General features: G+C 38.5%; 1 protein-coding gene across 6 annotated transcripts; it reads left to right on the top strand.

Annotated features, from left to right (window-relative positions):
• Positions 1-2,555: 2,555 nt before the first annotated feature.
• mylk4a (myosin light chain kinase family, member 4a) lies at positions 2,556-20,169 on the top strand. Of its 6 annotated transcripts, none has more exons than XM_028593396.1 (15): positions 9,219-10,060; positions 12,628-12,765; positions 13,210-13,306; positions 13,654-14,089; positions 14,809-15,134; positions 15,605-15,710; positions 16,270-16,363; positions 16,718-16,827; positions 17,080-17,221; positions 17,311-17,381; positions 17,468-17,596; positions 17,671-17,823; positions 17,936-18,014; positions 18,445-18,499; positions 18,777-20,169. In XM_028593396.1, exons 1-14 carry the CDS (start codon positions 9,536-9,538, stop codon positions 18,496-18,498), a joined length of 2,460 nt encoding a protein of 819 aa, XP_028449197.1. In that variant the 5' UTR covers positions 9,219-9,535; the 3' UTR covers position 18,499; positions 18,777-20,169. The 6 variants fall into 6 exon arrangements, with proteins under 6 accessions (XP_028449201.1, XP_028449197.1, XP_028449198.1 ...); XM_028593397.1 differs by having other exon boundaries at positions 12,628-12,819; positions 13,210-13,225; XM_028593395.1 differs by having other exon boundaries at positions 12,628-12,819.
• Positions 20,170-20,878: the final 709 nt, after the last annotated feature.

The following is a 20,878-nucleotide window of genomic DNA, read 5'->3' as shown; positions in this document are numbered from 1 at the left end:
GCCCACCAAGGGTCTGTCTGAGGTTTCTGCCCAAAACTGTTGCCACTGTTGCACCAAATTCTTGCTCTTGGGGGAATTGTTGGGTCTTTGTAAATTATAGTGTGGTCTAGCTCTACTCTATCTGTAAAGTGTCTTGAAAAGAGTGAACTCTTGTTATGATTTGATACTATAAACAAAATTGAATTTAGCTGAAAATTGAATTAAATGGCTTGATCATATTTACTGATACAAATAGAACAGAAAATAGATCAGAATGTGTCTTATTTTATCAGTAATTATGATCAAACAAAACGTCAAACAAATTCTATGATAGAGAAACATCATCTATGTATATATGTAAAGATTTACATTGTATATATGTATACATATCTAACCCTATAACATATAGGCCTACAACTGAATGAAAATAGCCAAAAACTGAAAACACTGAGTGACATGACATAAATGCTACTGTATGCAATTTATATGGAACGAGAATATAAACAAATCATATGGTCCAGCGGTAACTGCAGGCCTACCCTCTTCCTCCCTGTCATCTTCATCTGCCTCCTCCTGATCACTCTGTGCCTCTGTCCCTCTCTCTGAATCTGCAGCCTCCTCTTCATCCCTCATAGTCAATTATTCCTTTCCTTTTCTCTTTCACTTATTTCTTCATTTCCTTCTGTGGTCTTCTCCTGCTCTGACTTGCCTGGTCTCTCCAGTTAACTGCCTACTCATTCTTCATTTCCCTCCTTCTCTTCCTCCTGTGCACTACTCAGATTTTTTTTGGGCTGGCAATATCCTTTAAGTGTTTCAGTATTTAGGAAAGAAAATGTTATGCTGCTATTGTCTTACAAACTTTGTGGTACTTTATTGCAGCCTTTCTCTGTCTTTCTCTCTTTCTCTGCTCAGATAAAATACCCGGCCAACAGAAACACACCAGAGAGGTCAACCAGGCCGGGAAGACGGGGAGAGATCTCAGAAGGAGAGGGCTGGCAGCCAAGTGTCCCCGTCAGGGAGAATGGCTAAGCTAAAGTCAGTTCATCAGCGTGCCAACAGCCGAAACATGACCAAGCTGGCCTACTTCCCCGACTTAGAGAATGTGAAAACCATGCGCTGCTTCTGGGAGATGAAGTTTGAAACAGAGGTATCCATGCAGCTCATGAATTCAATATAAAAGATACTCAGGCATATGTCAAAGAGTGCTGATATAGTTTGTCCTTTTGAGTCTGCAGAAGCACCAGAAGAGGGTGGTAAACGTCACCTTTTTTAAATAACAGAAATGCTATAGGTGGACTGGTGCATTTACTAATCTACTTAATTTTCAGCAGAAACTAGACTGCTGCTGCTCTCTTCATAGTAAAAATAATAATTTGAGACAGCTTTGACACATATTTTTAGCAATGATGACCGTCAAAAACAACCAACGCATGACACCATGATGTTGTCCGCTACTCCGAACACATAAGTGCCGATTAAGAGCAATTGATAACTTTGAATCAATACATTTTGTCCATGGTATATTGTCAAATGATGTGACATCCAAAGTGTGCCAAAAAGTGTAAAACATGTAGTCTGGGATTCAACTAACCCCATACTGCAGTTGTAACATAAGTAGTATAATATAAAGCAAATAACTAAGACATTGTGAGTAATCAAATACAAGTTTTTAATTTCTTCATGGCAGCCAAGAGATTCATTTGAGCAGCGAGAGCAAAGCTCCCATTCAAAAGTGAGCTCATTATTTTATTTGGCAGAGCTGGTGGTGAAGCCAGAGGAGGCCACTGAGATTTCCAAACATGCCGTACATAGTTGCGATTGGCCACTCTCAGCCAGATTATGAGTTCTTGGGCTTGTGGCCATATGGCTTTCACAGCCAAAGTGTCGATGTTGCACCATATAGATTATGCGGATGAGTTTAAAAGTCCTCAAAGATCACTCATCTATTAAATAGTCTATGCCTTAACAGTTAATTTGGATCGGCATTTAATGATGTTGATATAATGTTATTTACACAGTAATTTAGGGTTAAAAAAAAGAATATAAGTTAAAAAAAATTGCCCCAGTTGAGACCGTTAAGCCCCCATGTGATAGTCTGTGTGACATTTGGAACAGTAATCCAATAGCATAGGCTATTTATTTACACCACATCCAAGTGTCTGTGTTGACAGGGAGACTAGACCCCCTATAACAATTCTCTCACTTTTTGATGTCAGTACTGTGTTGAAAAATCGTTTTGCTGTGTTTATTCACTTTCTGAGAGGAGAATAAAGGTCCTGCTTTGTAGTGAAGATGGTATGATTAGATAAAGAGAGAGGGTGAATGTGTCCGAGGGAGCTTGTCTCTGGGCACCTGTCACTCTTTTGTCATGAGGACAAACTCCCTGTCCTCTGGCTGTAAGTGCTGATGGGAGTGGGGGGTTATCTGAATTAACAGAGGCTGTGGAGGATAGTGTAGCATTAATATTTGGGCGGTCCGTACCGAGAGAAGGAGCTGTCATCTGTTCTTACTCTCCACTTGAGACTCTTCTCCCTAAGCTCCAAGAGGTCCTTTGTAGTTAAAGATAGGAAAGTAAAGGCTATAGAAGAAGGATGAAGAGTAAAGTTAAAGCCATGGAGAACTTTGTCACAGGCTGGGACATTTGGCTAGTCAACAGCATGTGTCTGGTGGCCTCCTATCTCTGGATCAGGCTGTGCGATTTACTCTGCTACAGGAGGAGGCACAGAGCATCCACTCCACCTGCCATTAAGGTATATAAGGCTGTTTAACTTATTAAATAACGCAGACACCTTTTTGTTGTCTAAAAAGGAACGTAACAAAAATACTGACCTTGTAGCAATGGCAGTTTTTGGTCTATTAGGGCTATCAATATTTTACATTTTCACTTTTGTACCGTTCTTGGACCAAGAATTCCCAAAACTATTGCATGTGTATGTTGAACATCCAGATGAGTCAAAGACAATTTTTCATCTTTGAGAACAGTCAAGTTGTATTATATTCTTTTATATTGAAAACCACTTAATTTTATTGTTACTATGGAAAGAATACACAAAAGTTCACTCGTGTCAATGCTTTTCTTGATTTGACACCTACATATGATGCCTGTAGGGAGCTAGGTCTCAATGTTGGCATTGACATGATTTTTTTTTTTTCTTAAGATTTTTTTTGGGCATTTCAGCCTGTAATGCAAAGGACAGCCAGATATGAAAGGGGAGAGAGAGGGGGAAGACATGCAGAAAAATCATCCAGGTAGGACTCAAACCCTGGACCTTCTGCATCGAGGCACACACCTCTATATATGTGCGCCTGCTCTACCAACTGAGCTAACCCGGCCACATCATTGACATGATTAATATGATTGTTTTAAATAGTAAGTATAAGACAAACAGGAATATAGTGTACAGAAAATTACATAATTTATTGTTTTCAGCGAGGAATAGTTTTGTGATTGTTTCTTGATGGTCTTTAAACAGAATGCCTTTACCAGTTGCTGGTACTATAGATCCTGTCAACGATCTTCAGAGGGGATGGCATCAGCTTGTGGACCTTGGTTCCACTTTATTCGCTCTGTTTATTCTTATTGATGTTATTCTTAGTGTCCTTGGAAGAGGCTATGATGCACATGTTGGCATTAAATGCATGATGTATAACTGATGCACAACAAGACTTTGAATGATGTGGTCAATATCCAGCTCACAAGTTCTATTAAACACAACACACATGAGTTACCGGCAGGCAGCAGAGACATGGGGCTGCTCAGCTGTATTATAGCATCAGATTTCGTGTAGAGTATAAGCTCTCAGCCACAGGGACAATTCTGGTGACTGAGTTTCCTCTTTAATCATACTGTTATAATTACTTTAACCTCAGACAACAAACAAGCACCACAGATGCATGCTTTCTCAATTGTCATCGAGATAGACTTGTCTGTTTGTTTTGAACAGCTATTAAGCTATTAAGATATTGTAGGCCTACATTTTGGTAACTAATTAGGTCTATTTGACTGGTACAATATATGTATTTTGTATTACTCAAACACATTATGGTTAAATCTTTTTGAGTTTTTGGGGGGCTTTTATTGCTTATATTGATAGGACAGATTAAGTTAGGAAAGTGGGAGAGAGAAGGGGATGACATGCAGCAAAGAGCAGCAGGTCGGAACCGAACCCGTGGCTGCTGCGACAAGGACTGAGCCTCTGTACATGGGACGCATGCTCAACCAGAGCTTACCAAGTTCCCCTGGTTAAAGATGTTTATATAATTTATATGTAATTTATTCTTATTTCTTGTCTACTTGTAATTACGTTATATATTTCAGTTTTGTCTATCAACTTGTAAGCACTTAATTTTTATTACCTATTAAGCCATTTTTGTGTACTTTTGCACTCACTTTTCCTACTTTATCCTCCAGCTAAATGTCACATCTAATTGAATTAGTTAGCTCAACATATTGTGGGTAATCCTTTCAGCAGCAATGTGATGCTCAGTAAATGAGTGAAAGGTGAGACTGGTAATTCTGATGCGTGAGTGTTTTGCGATGTTATGAATAGCAGCATGAAGGATCAAACTTGAGATAAGGAAGGAATGTTTATGAGCACATGAGTTTCGAGAATCTGCTGTTAAAGTACAGTGAGCTCTAGCGGTAGAGACTGACAGGCACACTGCAGTGTTTCACAGTGTTTTTGCTGCCCTCTAGTGATTTCCACATTGCTTCTGTGATGTAACATTGCTTTATGGTGACATTGCATGTGGTCGGAAAAGCAACAGGCCTAAAACCTAAAAAGATCAGTGCAAGAGAGCTTTTCTGCTGAAGAATATTTAGCATTTCCTTGCCCTTTAATATCTGTTGCTCACTATGATATTTACGTTAGGATATCTGTTCCAGTTATTTGTTTCCATCAAAAGCTCAACCTCACTTGACCTGTTTCACAGTGTTGAATTTTTTTTTTTATGCTGCTGAGAGAATTCTGCCTCAGTATAAATATACATTACACATCTTAGTAAATACACATATATATATACTCTTAATGCTGCAATAGTACACCTCAGAGACAAGCCGAAGCCCTCTCACCCTCTCTTGTTTCCATTCCTCTCTTGGCATTTTGGAGATCCACACTGACATTTACTGTTGTCGATCTACGAGTATGTGACTAAGCTTTCTTTGCACTCTGTCACTAACCTTTAATACCCTTTAAGACATCCTCAATGTAAGGCGCTTCTTATGTTTCCACACTGATAATAATAGTGCATCTGGGAATATTGTCCTCAAGTACAAGCACTGTACTTAACTGAGATTATTTCTCAAGAACAAGTAGGATTAACTGTGCTGAATAAAAATACAAGTTCTACAGTAGCTCTTTTTGAAATGACTCTGAACACGCTCCGTTACATGAGTGTGTCATCCTTTCTTAAACAACTTGATTACACGTAATCTTTGTGAAACTGCACCATAGAGCTGAAACAATTAGGCGAATATTGTGAATATTGTGAAAACACATATTTGCTGGTTGGACAAAACGGTTATTTTGGGCTTTAAGAAATTGTCATAGCCATTTTCTTTACTGTTTTTGGACATTTTATTTATATTATTTATATTATTAACACACAATTAAATCAATAATGAAAATAATCTTGAGTTGAAGCCCTAATGCATCAAACGTTGTACCACTTCTGCTTAACAATCATCTTCTCTGCAGTACATGTGTATGCTAATATGGCTAAAACACTGTCAAAATCTTTTCTAGCTTGTGAGCAAATATGTATTTCGCTGCCGGTTTCTATAGATGTAACTTTTTTGCCTCTTTGCAAACTAAAAGTCACACTAGCTACCTTGGAGTTGGGTGGAGTATCCCTTTAAATCTGACTTTTCAGCTACAGGGTGCTTTACACAGATTAACAATGCCACCTGCTGTTCAAAATAAAAGCTAAATTAGTGAGTAACTGGACTAGGCACATACAGTTCCACATAATTTTGTTCTTCTGAGCGTGTCCAATCCCAAAAGGCATCAGTGCGTATCCTATGAAATCTCTCGACATTTGGATTCTTTAGCTTGGATATGATAACATGTACATTTATCACAATTCACAAGGCAAACAGACATGTATGCATGTATGTGGGGAGTTAATGTATTGAATCAGCATAATGTAGTCTAATGTAATTGTAATAACCTTTTAATGAGCAGATCTCAAAAGTCTGTCAAAGTGCAGCAGCAGAACGTGTTTGCATGCCAAGAGAAAACATGAGAGGGAAAGAACAGAAGAGACGTCTTAGACATTAGCACGAGGAGTTAAGTTTCACTGCTGCCACACACATTTAAGCCCACAAGTTTTCCAAGAGAAAGCATAACCAGAGCTGGCAGACTGTGCGATGTGTGAGTGGAGACTGGAGAGGTGACTGGACAGTAGCCACAGCACACAGCCTCGGTGCTTCCCAGGACATTGTGTTCTCTGTTAGGGAGGCGGTGCTCCATTTCCATAACAGTTCAGCTTGTGCCGGTGCCCAATAAATAGCTTAAAACAGAAGGCCATATAGGTTACATTATTCAACCGAACAGTTTAACTGCCCACAAGTAATAATTACACAAGGTTGTATAGAGGTAATGCCATCTGGCTCAACTACTCTATTTGGTCTATAACACTTTCCTGTGGCCTTCATTTATTTTGCTACAACCATGTCTTAATATCAAATGTTCTCATAATCACGCATGTTATAATCAGCCTTATTGACCTATAATAACCAACAATTTATTAAAGCTGCAACGATCTATTTTAAAAATTGCAATAATTGTTATATAATATTTTCTTAAGCGAAAATGCCAAATATTCTCTGGTCCCAGTTTCTCAGATGTGAAGATATGCTGCTTTTCTCTGTCCTGCATCGTTGTAAATTGAATGTTTTTGGATTTTAGGCTTGGTCAGACAAGTACAATTTCTAAACACGTCAGCTTGTCCTCTGGGAAACTTTGATGTTCATTTTTTTCCTCTAATTTTTGACATTATATAAACCAAAAAATGAATCGAGAAAATGTATAAGGAAAAAAATTATTTGCACCAGCCCTACTATTTATTATGATATTGATAGAAAGATAGATAGATAGATAGACAGATAGATAGATAGATAGATAGATAGATAGATAGAAAGATAGATAGATAGATAGATGGATAATGGTTTCATTAGGGTTACAAAGGATGTATGTTGACCTTTAGAGATTGAAGTTTTACTATTTAAAGGAGCTAATCCCTCTGCTGTATATCATTTTACCTTTACATTTTTTCCACTCTTGACGTCCGTAAGTCAGTAGGTGTTCAAACTACAAGGTCAGCCAGGACACACACACACAAACATGAAATTGTTTGTTACAAATAGGCTTTCTGAACATTCATGCAGCTGTCAATGCCTCCAACCATCCTAATAATTCTGCTGTCACATTAACTAAACAACATTTTAATCATGCACTAGTAGACAGGGCAGTGATTTTTCACCTGCCACCTTGTGTGCTCAGTCTGTGTGTACACATACAGTACTTGTGCTTGCCAAAGAGGGTGAGAGAGGACTTTGAGCACCGCTCATGATACTGTTACTTTCTTTGGCGTTGGTTTCAATGTAAAGTGTAAGTGATATAAACACTATATTTGCTTTATGTAATATGCCTCAGAGGCCAGGGGGTCTGTTTATATCCCCGCAGTATTTAATAACCTTAAAGTACCCCCCACCTCTAAGTGATTAAATGTAGTCATGCATGCTATACTGTAATGTGCAACAGAATAGCAATTGCAACCATTCTGTTTGGCAGAATCCATTTCTTTTTGCAGAGTAATACTATACATTATTCTTGCTGCTTGCCTGTCTGTTCCATGCACACCACTGCATAAGAGAGTTGACACAACATGCTACCAATGACCTACGTTGTCTGTCATCTGGCATGCAAGGACAGGTGTGAACGTCCCTGTCTCTCCCTGAGTGATTGATGGTTGATTTCACTCCCATCTGTTTCTGCCCCATCAGAGTAACTTGTTCTTTCCGCTGTAGCCGTCTTGAGTGAAAGAGTAATATGCAAGCTGGTGCGGTGACTTGTCAATAAACACGAGCTGACAGGTAAACCCCCTTACTTTTCCTTCCCCTCACCTTACCCCACTAGACTCCACTTTAGCTGCCAAGTTCACTGCTCCTTCTAGTGAGGGGGAGTTTGGCTGGGGTCACCGTGGCTCAGTTTGCAGTCTTTGCCCCTGTTGTCAAAAGTCTTTCATGGTGGCTTGAGCAAATTTGGATTCCTTTATTATCCATGAATTTATGGGGACAAAATGAGATTGCAAAGTTTGGCAAAATTGTCGGGTAATAGTTTGAGTAACCAAGTTGTAGTAGGTCAGTGTTTGCTTAGGAATTTAATATATGTTCATTTGTCTGTTGACAAAAACACATGTTGTTGTTAGAATAAGTCATGCATATTTTGATTCATAGGGAACATGGATTATGGTCATATTACAAGGGCTAAGTTAAAATGGATCCCTTACTCTATTAAGGGAGGTTATTGGTGGATGTTTTTGTCAGTGAGTAGGCATCGTATAAATCATCCGTGTCACCCATCTCTTTTTTCAGTGGACAGGCTCGACATCTTACTGTAGGTCCCCTTAGCCAGGAGCCACATGGTTCTTCACATTTCCCCGGACACTGAGTGCAAGTTCCAGGCATTCGAGAGATAAGGAGAGAATTTGCATTGCAACATGGTTCTCATTCACAATTGTACATGGACAGAACCCACATTCAGCCGTTCCAAATAACCAGCAGCAATCTGACTTTTCAATGCCATGAATATCATTTTTATATTACCTTTTCATTGTCAACACAACTATTTAGAAAACACAATAAAATCTCTTCTTTTACTTTGAAAAGCTCCTTCCCTTTTTTGGACACCTGTGTGGTCCACTCAATAATGTGGACCAGTCGTGTCCATCTGTCACAAGGAGTTAACGTCATTGCCATTTGAATAGGAAAAATTGTAAAAATGAATGAGCATTGTCACACTTGTCTTACACACTGAAGAAGTTCTGTGTACAGTGAGCATTTTGACACCTAGCAGGGCAGTGACGGTAGTGGGCTTAACACTTAAATGCTCTCAAATGTCTCATAGCCCAAGCAGTGCCAAGCCCCCACCCCGAACACTTGACCCCTGCTGACGTAGAGGCTGTCCATTTACATTTAGGGACACCGGCTCACTCCATTCTTAATACCATTTCTAGTGTGGAGAGCAGCAGGCGCCAGGGATAAAGAGTGAGAGAAACAGAGACACTTTTTTTGGCTTTATACTAGTCAGAGCTCATTTGACTTGAGTTTTAGACGTTACAAATCTTTATCTGCATTGCTGGTGATGTCAAAAGAAAAAATCTTGTAGCACTTCTGTTTCACTTTTCTGTATCTTTATTAGTTTGCACACCAACAGGGAGCACTGAAGGGGAGAGCTGGCTACGGTTTTTGAAAAAAACTTTTGGTCTGTTTCACAGACGTTATTGGTCCTATTTTTGTCTAAGGTTGGTGTCTTAACGTGATTCACCAGAAGCCATGAGTTCCTTGGTAATGAGTACTGTAGGAGATGAAAGCACAAGCTTTGACCTTATCCAAAATCGGATTGAGTCACTTAGCAGCAAGATGGACAAGCTTATCAACATTCAAGAAAAGGTCCTCAACCGACTAGATGGGATGTCTCAGGACATTGACTTCATTGAAAAGGATATGGAGAATCTGAAGGTTGACAAGAAGGAGATCCATCTTCCACCCAAGATGGTGAACCAGACTAAGGTCATGGGGCGAGAGGTGAGGGAGATATGCCAGGAGATGAGCACCATAATGTCGGCGGTGAACCAGCGTTCCGAGCAGCAGGCTCAGAAGCTCGAAGGGATGGAAAAGCTGGTCCTCAGCATGCAGCAGATGATCAGCTTCATTGGGGAGACGGTGAAGAATTCCAGGGTTATGGAACTGATGTTCAAAAGCCCTGCTGCTCGGAAGGGCTCCAAACCTAAAGACAATAAAGGCAAGCAAACCGTTAAGAGGAAATCATCTACGGACACAATAAACAAGCTTGAAAAGGTGAGACTAAGAGCCAAAAGAAATCGTCTTCTTCCGGTGTGTAACTTCTGTATAGCCAAATGTGAAAAGGCTGCATTATCTTTCTTTTGCATAAAGTATGTTTTGGAGAAACATAATCCAAATTTTATTATTTTTGATATGGGTTATGGGTTCAATATTTTGCGAGTTTAGATTGTAAATGTACATTTGTATCGCCAGCTATCGCAGCCCATCCATCACTAAGGACATCTAGTCTTGTTCTAGTGTTGCAAAATATATGAGTTTGATTTCTTAGATCTTACAAAAATCTTGTTGTTCTTGGCAGAACATGTGAAAATTATCACAGCAGCAAAGCTGGGCTACTCCAATAGTTCTCTTGCCTATGAATGTGACATGGCTTGTGTGTTAAATACCCCATATATTGGGGCTGGTTTAAAAAGGTAGTGTCTGGGATTTGGCATGTTTACACTTGCCAACTGCCGATTGAAGGTAAAGTAATTAAGAATGCTAATTTTAAGTGTTATGTAACTTACTGCACAATAAACATGTCACCTTTAGCTTACATAAAACCCCAATTTAACTCACATTTATAGTTGTTGGCTCTCTGCCCATGCTGAGTAGAACACGGCCTCCTTGGCATGAGGCTCACTCTGGAACCCCCCGACAGGGCACGAGAGGTGAGGCCAGGGGCGAAATAGGAGTGACCTGGTTTAGAAATGCTGTTTTTGGATCGGGGCTGCAGTGTTTGTGGTGTAATAGGTAATGTCCCTTATAAATAAACAATAAATAAAAAAATAAAAGGGCTTTAACACCTTCAGTTCACCAGGAGTCAGGTATCAAATTGTGATGAGTCAGTCTTTTTTCTCCCCTTCTCTCTTCTCACACTGACAAGCCACATTACTGCCTTGTATCTGACACTGTTCACTGGTCTTGCTCATGTCCATTGCAATGCTGTGCCAGTTAGGACATGGTGTGTTTTACATCACTAGTTTCCAGTAGTTACCCTTGTGTTACAGCGGGTATTGCCGAAATGCTATGCCATGTGATTCTTTGCTAATTGCTTAACTTCCCAACTTCCCAATGCAAAAAAAGCTCTTCATAACATTTTATTGAAGTCCTGCTGATAGTGCTGTCAAAGCACCTTAGATTTAGAGGTTCCAGTAAATGTCTGTATTTAACGCTGCATGCTGTGTTTCAGGAATTGCCGGTGCAGGTTCAGAAAAGTGCAAAAAGTAAATATGTACTTGTGTAAATATAATCCAAGTGAGGTCACTGTTGCTCCACTGTGCTTTGCACTTGTATGTCAAGATGTGGAATTTACAGTTTTAACTTAATGTTTTAAGTTTAAATTTTGGCTTGGGTAAATTTAAAACTTTTCTGGTGAGACTGAAGTCACCTCCAAATAAAACGGGAGGTTTTTGTCACAATGTCACAATATACAATCATAAAACAGACCATGACCCTATACAAAGGTCACTAAGTGCTGCTTGGCATCAAAAGCACGAGTTGCACTTACACCAACAACCAAAGCACCTTATCACCACACTCCTATAATTTGCCTAGTGTGAGTTATATCTCTTTTCCTTTGACCTACTACGAGCAAACAGCAAACTCATCTGCATGGTTGTGACGTCAGGTAATCATATACTTGAAGGAATATTGACGTCATCATCATAGTGCACAGTGTACAACATTGAGTTTTAAATTAAGACATCAATTATTTAATTCAAGCCAATTCAAAGTTTGGATCATAATGTTATGGCTGGATTACATCCTGATGATTAATGACCACATACCAGCCTGATGGCTTCTGTGCGACTCACATTTCAGGGAATTTCTGTGGTCGTCAGAGCACCTGTCAGGGGGTTGCTCCATCTTCCTCCACCTCCAAAGGTGTGACATATCGTACCATATTACCGTATATATCGTAACTGCTGTTAGTATGACCTCCTCACACATTTCCAAAATCTCCCAATCGAAAAAACTGCTGTCACTGCACTGGAAATATCCCCCTCTGCACTTTACCTCACGGCAGCATTCGGAGAGCGAATGTGAGACACCCTGGGTTCCAGACAGGTTTTTCCATGCTAACCTGATGAGAGAGTGTTTAGTGAGTTCCCTCAGCTGAGAAATTTGAACAACAGCCTACACTCGCTTGTAATATTTTCCGCTCAGGGTCAGCATTTGCATTCCATCGCTGAGTGCGACAAGTGATAAGCTATAAATTCACTGCCCTGCTGCTGTCTATCCATCTGCCATGAATAATCAAAAGCATGCAAGTTAGTCTGTGCATGGAGACATGCTTTTGTCATTATTTTATCTGCCATCGAATTATTAATTTGATGTTTGATTCATTTGTTGTATTGTGTGTTTTACATGGGACCCTAACTTCATCAAATCAACCTGTCGCGGTCATTTGCTTGAATTATTTATTTGAATTTTGATTCATGTTGTGTGTATTACGCTAACTTGATCATATCAACCTCCTGGCTCTCTCATTGACATCCATTTTTAACGTGTGATATTTCTTCCATTACATGTTCATTCTTATAACCCTACTAAGCATTGCCATCTTGTCTTTTTACTAGAAACCTACCTCTAATAAAGCCAGTAAAGGGAATCAAGGGATAACACCTGCATGTGAGCCCAGTTCTCCTCAAACTTCTCCAAAGATAAAGCTCCATGGACCAAAGCATTTCCTCGTCTCTCGCAAATGTGGAAACTTTGTAGGTTTATTGCGTCTGTATCTATACAGGAACCTGTCTTTTTATTTATTATATGTAAGTATGTGCTTTTTGCTTGTGCTTTCTGTCTTCAGGCTGCTGCCTTGTTCTTCATATTTTAGCTTAAAGGGCTGCCTCCATACTCTGAATATTATAATGCTGATTTTCTCAATAAGAAACATGTAACACTGAGATTTTTGAATATACCAGAGCTAGAAAGACATTTTCTTTTTTTAATTTTAGCTGTAGGACAGTAAATACAACCAGTGTGACCTAACTGAATTGTTTATTTGAGACTATAAGAAATAAAGCAAAGTTCTTTCAAAGAAGAAAAAACTTCCAAAAATTCTAAATGTCACAATATATTTTTAACCTTAACACTTTAACTGAGATTTAATGTTGAAATATTGTCCATCTTTTGACTGTTTTTTTATTTCTATTTCACAGTTCAAGGACCACAAAGGTAAAGATGGGACAGATAAGCCCCCTTTGAGCCCTAAGGGTCTTAAAGCTCAAAATAAGATGAAGCCTCCAGACACAGCAGGTGCTGAGATCAACATACTGTTAATTCTACAGAAATATGTCAGCACTTAAACTTTGGTGTCCAGTTCAAATAATCAACAAGACACAGCAGCAGCACCATGTCAATATAAACATGAATTTGCACTCAGAGCTTTTATAAGAGAAGCATCTTACTATGTTATTATGTGAGTGATATTCTATTACATATGTTACAGTGATGGCCTACTAGCATTTACACTCTTGACACAGAGAACAAGATCAGAAAGTCAGAGTAAAATAGTGGGCAACCTCATAATGTACCCTATAAACTTCACAGTATATAACAGGTTGTGAGAGATTAAATCCAAATTCTGTGATGATTTCTTGTAGAACATATCTCCTTGAAGAAGCAAATGTTGCTTCTCGAAGAGGTGCAGAAACTCAACAGGGAGAATGCAGAGAAATCGTGTCACCAGCTCACCCCTGGATCTCTGGATCTGGAGGCTGGAGTGTCCCCTGAAGAGAAAGATCAACAATCTGACGCCTGTGCTTGCAACTTGGTGGACTACCTGCGTGAAGATTGCAAAGTGGCTGAGACACACAAGGCGGTTAGTGAGGAAGAGGTTGTGGAAAAGTTGCATGAGGCAGAGGCAGCGGTTAAAGAGAAGGAACCCAAGCTCGATGTGGAGAATGTAATGAAAGAGAAAGAGGAAGAAAAGCTCCCAGAGGAAAAAAAGGAAGAGGTTGCTTCTCCTGATGAAGAAGTAGCCTATGCCCCGGAGTTGCCTGCTGCCCATGAGAATGAAAAAGAGCAAGTCCCTTCAAGGTACTTTATGTTTAACCCCAATAAGAGCTGCAATGATTTGTCAATAAATCAATTAATCCACAACACATAAATTGATATTAGTCTGAAACTATTTTTGATAATCATCTAATCATAGTAATCAAGTCATTTATAATGCAAACATTACATTTTAAGTAAGAATTAGCTGATATTTTTAAATGTTATTGTAAATTGAATATATTTGGATTTTGTTTGAAAAACAGTTGATAATGTCACCTTGTGTTCTAGGAAATTGTGATGGATACTTTTACAGTTCTCTGATGTTTTCTCGATAAAAGATTAATCAAGAAAGAAATCGGCAGATTACACATTAGAATACAAACATTTTAAGTTTATTCCCTCATTAATTGTCCTTAATCTTTTTAATTCAGCGGTTCAGGGGAATAGAGCCTAATTAATCTGTTGAGAGTTCCTGTATATAAACCATTAGCAAGATAATTGAATAATAATAGATTGGGCTATACACAGCTAATGCATGCAAGGTTTTAATTTGTTATTGGCCATGGCCTATTATATATACTGTATGTATTTCAACCATCCAGACATTTCATAGATATTATGACTTAATTCTTAAAGGTGTTGGATAAGTCAATTATATAGTCCCCCCCCCCAAAGATGCTTTTAGCATCTGTACCAGAAACTACACAAGCTGTAATGACACAAAACAAACCCCAACAAACACACCACAACTTTTTTTCCAGCTGTGATGACCACAAAGATGCCTCCCCATCTCCAGAGGCCACACAGGACCAGATATCAGAGGTCAGCACCACAAGTACCAAGTTCTGTGTGACCGAGGAACACTTTGCAGTGGAGGAAAAAACAAAGACCCAAGAGGAGGAGAAGAAGGAAGACAACGAGGAGGAGGAGGAGAAGCTTGAGGCTGAGGGCTGGGCAGTCTTCCGGGCAGATGGAATTGAACTCCAGTTAGACCTCAAACAAAGGGTGGAGAGAGAAAGAAGAGAAAAGGATGCAGAAATGGATGCAGAAAAGGAGGATGATAAAAATGTAGAGCGGTACTTTATTGGTGAGTCAGGACTCCTCGACACTAATCAGGGCTAAGTCATTAATTACCCAGTTTTAACCCAGTTTAAGTCCACTGTAATTACAACATTTAAAGGATTCTGTTATTTGTTTATTTAAAAAGAAAATACTATCAGCTGATATATCAATCTGATTTTGTAAACTTTCAATTATTGACAGCTATATTTCATACTACAAATGCTTTTTTACTGTCTTCATGGAGGATCTGTGAATGCTAAGTCGGTTACTGTACAGTAGTATAAGGGAAAACAACGACAACAACAAAAACTGTGCCTGTAGTTGATGTTTATCATAGCACCTTCATGCACAATGTGCTAACTTGATTATAGCAGCATGCGCCCTTTCAAACGCCTCACTGTAATTAATTAACAATTAAGCTCCTATGTTCTCACATTCCTCATAACTTATTAAAACAGATTATGTCTTTTCTCGGGTTCCCCCATCCTACTCTAGACACCTCTCCTCCTCCAGCGGCTCCTTTCAATCACCACATTGTTTCTGCCAAGCCCAACCAGATCATCAACTTCTACACCATCAACTGGCAGGAAGTCCTAGGCGGGTGAGCACCATAGGCCTACTTCTCAAATCTCTGTGTCATGTAAAAAAAAAATCAAAGCTATTGATGACCTATGACCTATGATCTATCACAGATCAAAGGCAGTGTGAAATAGGTTCCCATAAAGCCTAATTGCGTAACCCTCCCCCTCTCCTCTCCTCTCCTCTCCTCTCCTCTCCTCTCCTCTCCAATCCTCTCCAATCCTCTCCCCTGGTTCATAACTCCAGAGTCACGGCAGTTATTTTTACTCCGGGACTGAGTGGTATGTGAAACTGTATCCCTGGTGCCAGCTGGTAGCTAATCACTAAGTGTTAATCCAAGGCTTCAAAGAGAAGACACAGCCCAGCTCAGATTTAATGAAATAACAGATTAAACTCAACACTGTCCTAAAACCTGTCCGTTTGACGGAAGATCCGTTTTTGATTTGTCATGGAAACATCAAACACTGTCTCTGTCCTGTTTCACAGCTGTTTCTGGGCTGCAAGGATGTATGATTTGAGGTGATAGAGTTGGCAACTGTTACTAAGCAACCTTTTTTTCTTCTTCTCTCCCTCTCTTCAAGGGGTCGTTTTGGCCAGGTGCACAAATGTGTTGAAAACTCCTCCGGTCTCACTTTGGCAGCGAAGGTCATCAAAGCCAGGAGTCTGAAAGAAAAGGTACAGCCCCTAACGTTCAGTGTCATCATAATGAATAATGCTATTTTGATACTACAGTGAGAGCCACACCACATGATATAAAAAGCAAGGGGCCCGATATTCAGTACACACACTAGTGCACTACAAGGCCACTTGGAACAGAAGCAAAGGGAATACTTCTCACCTAGGTGAGAAATATTTGACCTAGAAGAGAAGATGCATTGTCTCATAGCAGAGAACAGCTGACACCTCTCATCGTGTCCGTGTGTGTGTGTGTTTGCTCGCTTGTCTGTGTGTTTTTCTGCATCGGTGTCTGTCTGTCTGTCTGCTTCTGCATCTGTCTTGTCCGTCTGCCTCCGGCTGTGTTTTTGGTAGGAGGTGGTGAAGAATGAGATCCAGGTCATGAATAATCTGGACCATGCCAACCTGATCCAGCTCTATGCAGCTTATGAGTCAAGGAATGACATCATCCTTGTACTTGAATAGTATGCTCCCTCTTTTATATTTTCAGCACATAATGTTTATTATTTCTTTCAAAACAGCGTATACCAAGTAGTTGTACTTCATAGACTTTAAACTAGAGTTACTATGTTCAGTAGACTTTTGGTTTGTTTGACACATTTATTCATGATAGTGTGTATAATTATGCTAAAATAAAACAATACTGTAGATGTCAAATGTTTTAAATGGGGGGCTTTTGAGTGTTGATTTTTTATGCATTTTGTCTTTAACCTTAGTGTTGGTGGAGGGGAGCTGTTTGACAGGATCATTGATGAAAACTACACTTTAATGGAGCTGGACGCCGTTGTGTTCATCAGGCAGATCTGTGACGGCCTGCAGCACATGCACAAAATGTACATCCTACACTTAGACTTAAAGGTAACAAAGTCACTTATATTTATTGTAATATTATTTTACAGAAGTTGAATCAATCAATTAATCGATCAATCAATGACTTCAAATTTCAGCCAGAAAACATTCTGTGTGTGAGCAGAGTCACGAATAAGATCAAAATCATTGACTTTGGTCTTGCTAGGATGTAAGTACCTGCATCTGCTTCTATTTTATTGAGTTGTATTGACTGCTGTATTCATACAAAATGGAAATGTCCTTTTCCCCACATAGATATAAACCACGTGAGAAACTGCGAGTGAATTTTGGCACTCCGGAGTTTCTTGCTCCTGAAATCATCAACTATGACTTTGTGTCGTTCAACACAGACATGTGGAGCCTCGGCGTCATCACCTACATGCTGTAAGTAAACACGCAAACACATGCACACACATGTACAATCTAATGCTAATGACTGTCTGTCTACTTCCTGTTAGTCTGAGCGGTCTCTGTCCCTTCCTTGGCGACGATGACAACGAGACCCTGAACAACATCTTGGCCTGTAAGTGGAACTTTGAGGAACAAGAGTTTGTAGATACGTCAGATGAAGCCAAAGACTTCATCTCCAAACTCCTCATTGTGAATAAAAGGTATCCATCTTCTTATTCTGTTTTACTGTCGTTCTGTGTGTGCGACTGTGTGTGTGTGGTGATTTTTTTTTAACATAATATACAGTATATGTGCCATTGTGTTTGTCATCAGTTGGAGGATGGGGGCATCTGAGGCCTTGAGACATCCTTGGCTATCTGACCCAGTCCTTCATCATCATCTTCATACAAAGGTAGAACACACAGTCCTCGCCTGCATGTATCATAAACAAACTAAGAATTTTTGAAAAATTAAAAAGAACTTAATTCTGCAAAAATAATATTGAAACAATAATTTTGGACAGCACTTAAATTCAACTTTCATTGTTCTTTAAGAAAATATTTGTTGCACACATTACATCACACATATCACATTAACATTCCTAATATTTTGATGTTTTTTTATGTTGTAGATAAGCTTAAGTAAGTAAAATATGTAATTTAAAAAATAAACCCAGATATAAAATCATGTTAAGGTAGCATGTTATGTGTCACCCTGCTTTACATTTGTTCTAATGAATCATTTATAAAAATAATAAAAATAATAATAATAATAATAATAATAATAATAATAATAATAATAATAATAATAATAATAATGTTTTTTTCTTCTTCATTTCAAAGAAAAATATGTGCAGATCACGGCGATCATCATGTGTGCCCACGACTGATAGTTGAGGTTGGTCTGTTTTGTTTTTTTTACCCCCTTTACACTAAAAAATATGTATTTTGTTATTCTGTTTGACCATTTACATTTTGTATATCTGTAAAAAGAGATGATCGCTTCAAACATTTAACCATGACAGGAAAAAAAATAACATCCACTAGGGGGAAGCATGTCTCAAATTTTGTCCAGAGAGAAGAGACTTAGTACTTGCCTGTTACAGTATATACACAGAAACTGTGGCCTTCTGAGAGTTACTCATCACATTTACAGTACACTGTCTTTTTTTTAGGGCTACAGTGATGTGAAGGCTTTAGCTGTGGCCACTTGGACCAACCCTCCTGTCCATGTAAATTACCTGAATATTAAGTCCATGCACCTGTGACATGGGCTGAAATTCTGGCTACCCCGCAAACCTTTTACTGATCCACTGTTGTTTATGTAAGCAATATACAAAACAATGTACAATGTTATTGGGATTAAAACATGTCCCGCCATGCATTAATTAGATTGTACTTTCATGAAAATGTCTTTTCCTTAAAGAAAGTACAGTTCATGACTGTAATGCGAGACAAACAAAGGGTAAAAAAATAAGCTTGTTGACAAATCAAATGTTTGTTTAAGGTGTTTGTTATTTTTCATCCCCTCTTATATGGCATTTCAAACCGCTGCTTATGTCATAGTCTGACCTGTATTTGCATATGTGCTTAATCGGGAAAATTGCAAGTTGAGTGTGCACATTGTAATATCTACTTCATTTTGAAATATCCACTCAGTGAGCCACTCTCATTTATCTCTAACCAAATACTGTACATTGTGCTGTTGTAGTTTTGCTGCTTTTATATGAAGGCTACAGCATGATTCGTATTATGTGACTGTAATAATATGTGCTGCATTTCTCTCCTCTCAGTTACAAATATTATCCAATCTGAAGTGTAGTTTTAAAATTTTAGATTTTCTTATATCTTAGGGGACATTGAATCAACAAGTCTCCGTTAAATTGCTGGATGTGTATTGTATGTATGGACAGAGTGGAATTTCTGCGGTTGGTGTCATGAGCTGTAGTATGTGCACTTTATAATGTTATTTATTTCAACATAGATTATACATAATGCTACCATAGTTTCATTGAAAACTATGGCTTGGCTTGTGTGGTCAGATCAACCCATATTTCCTTCCTACTTCTGTTTCATGCTGCTTTGTCCAGGTGTTTATAAAGAAAATATAGTTTTACTTTATAACAAACCAACACAGTACATGTCTTATCAGTTAAGTGTATTATTTTTACTCTTTTTTTTGCATGTATCTGTGTTTTATCAACCACTGAAGCTTGAACTAGACACACAGAGAAATAACTTTTTTTAAACTTTTTTTTTAAACTCTTTTTCACTCTAGTTGCATATTAATGCTATACTGTAGATGCTTTTTCCACAAAATCATTGAAATGCCTTCTGTGAAGGTTCAGTGAAACTAATACACTACCTACCTAATGTTGCCTAAGTTGATATAATGTTGTTAGCTCTACATCTCACGTTTTAATTCAACTCCATTATGAATGTTACATTTATTGTTGTTGAACACAGAGTGCTAGTAAAAGAAGCTGCTCACCGAGTGTTAACAATTTCAAATTCAGCATGTATTTGTGAAGTGTGTACACATCCATTAAACTGAAATTGTGTCTTAAATGCGAGTATGGTTCCATTTATTACTGTTGTTCAGTTTCAGTTCCGTTTAATAACATACAGTACAGCTGAAAAAGATTGAACATACATATTCATGAATTAACAGTGGGCAAGATGAAAATGAAGTGTTCAGTAAATACCAGTGGCTTTTAAATAAAGAGTTTTTTTTTAGTTTAATTACAGTATAATGATTGAATCTAAGATTTATTATTTTTATGGATTCTGACCTTTTATGGTCAGCATGGAGTAAAGTAAGAAGATAGGGATTTGCTCTTTTAATATTATAACAAGGCATAGAGGTCTTAAGGCCAGTGAAGGCCCCTTCTCAAATACGATGATAGCTTGAAACTTCTATGAATGAGGTCTTTTTTTAGTACACTGGAGTTAAATGTTATGTTTTGAAGAACAATATACTGCTTGTCAATCATAGTCAATAGGTAGCATTTTCAAATTGTCACAGATACACAACTGAAGTGATGTTACACTTTCTATAACAAACTGCATGATTCCTTGTTCTCTTTCGGGTATATTTTGTTTTTACAATAACATATTTAAACTCTGACTGAGAGGACAACACTCTTTATTAGAAACATTCATAATCTTCATAATAATAGTCTTCCTAATGCATTTTTGTATCTGTTAGTGAACTATTTTTGGTGAGAATTTTTACAATCTCATCCCAGGTCTGTTTAAACCTTAAACACACAAACAC

This window comes from Perca flavescens, chromosome 12, assembly GCF_004354835.1.
Source record: "Perca flavescens isolate YP-PL-M2 chromosome 12, PFLA_1.0, whole genome shotgun sequence".
NCBI classification, from domain to species: domain Eukaryota; kingdom Metazoa; phylum Chordata; class Actinopteri; order Perciformes; family Percidae; genus Perca; species Perca flavescens.
The sequence above is the reverse complement of the archived record's forward strand: the minus strand, read 5'-3'. Positions and strand labels throughout refer to the sequence as shown.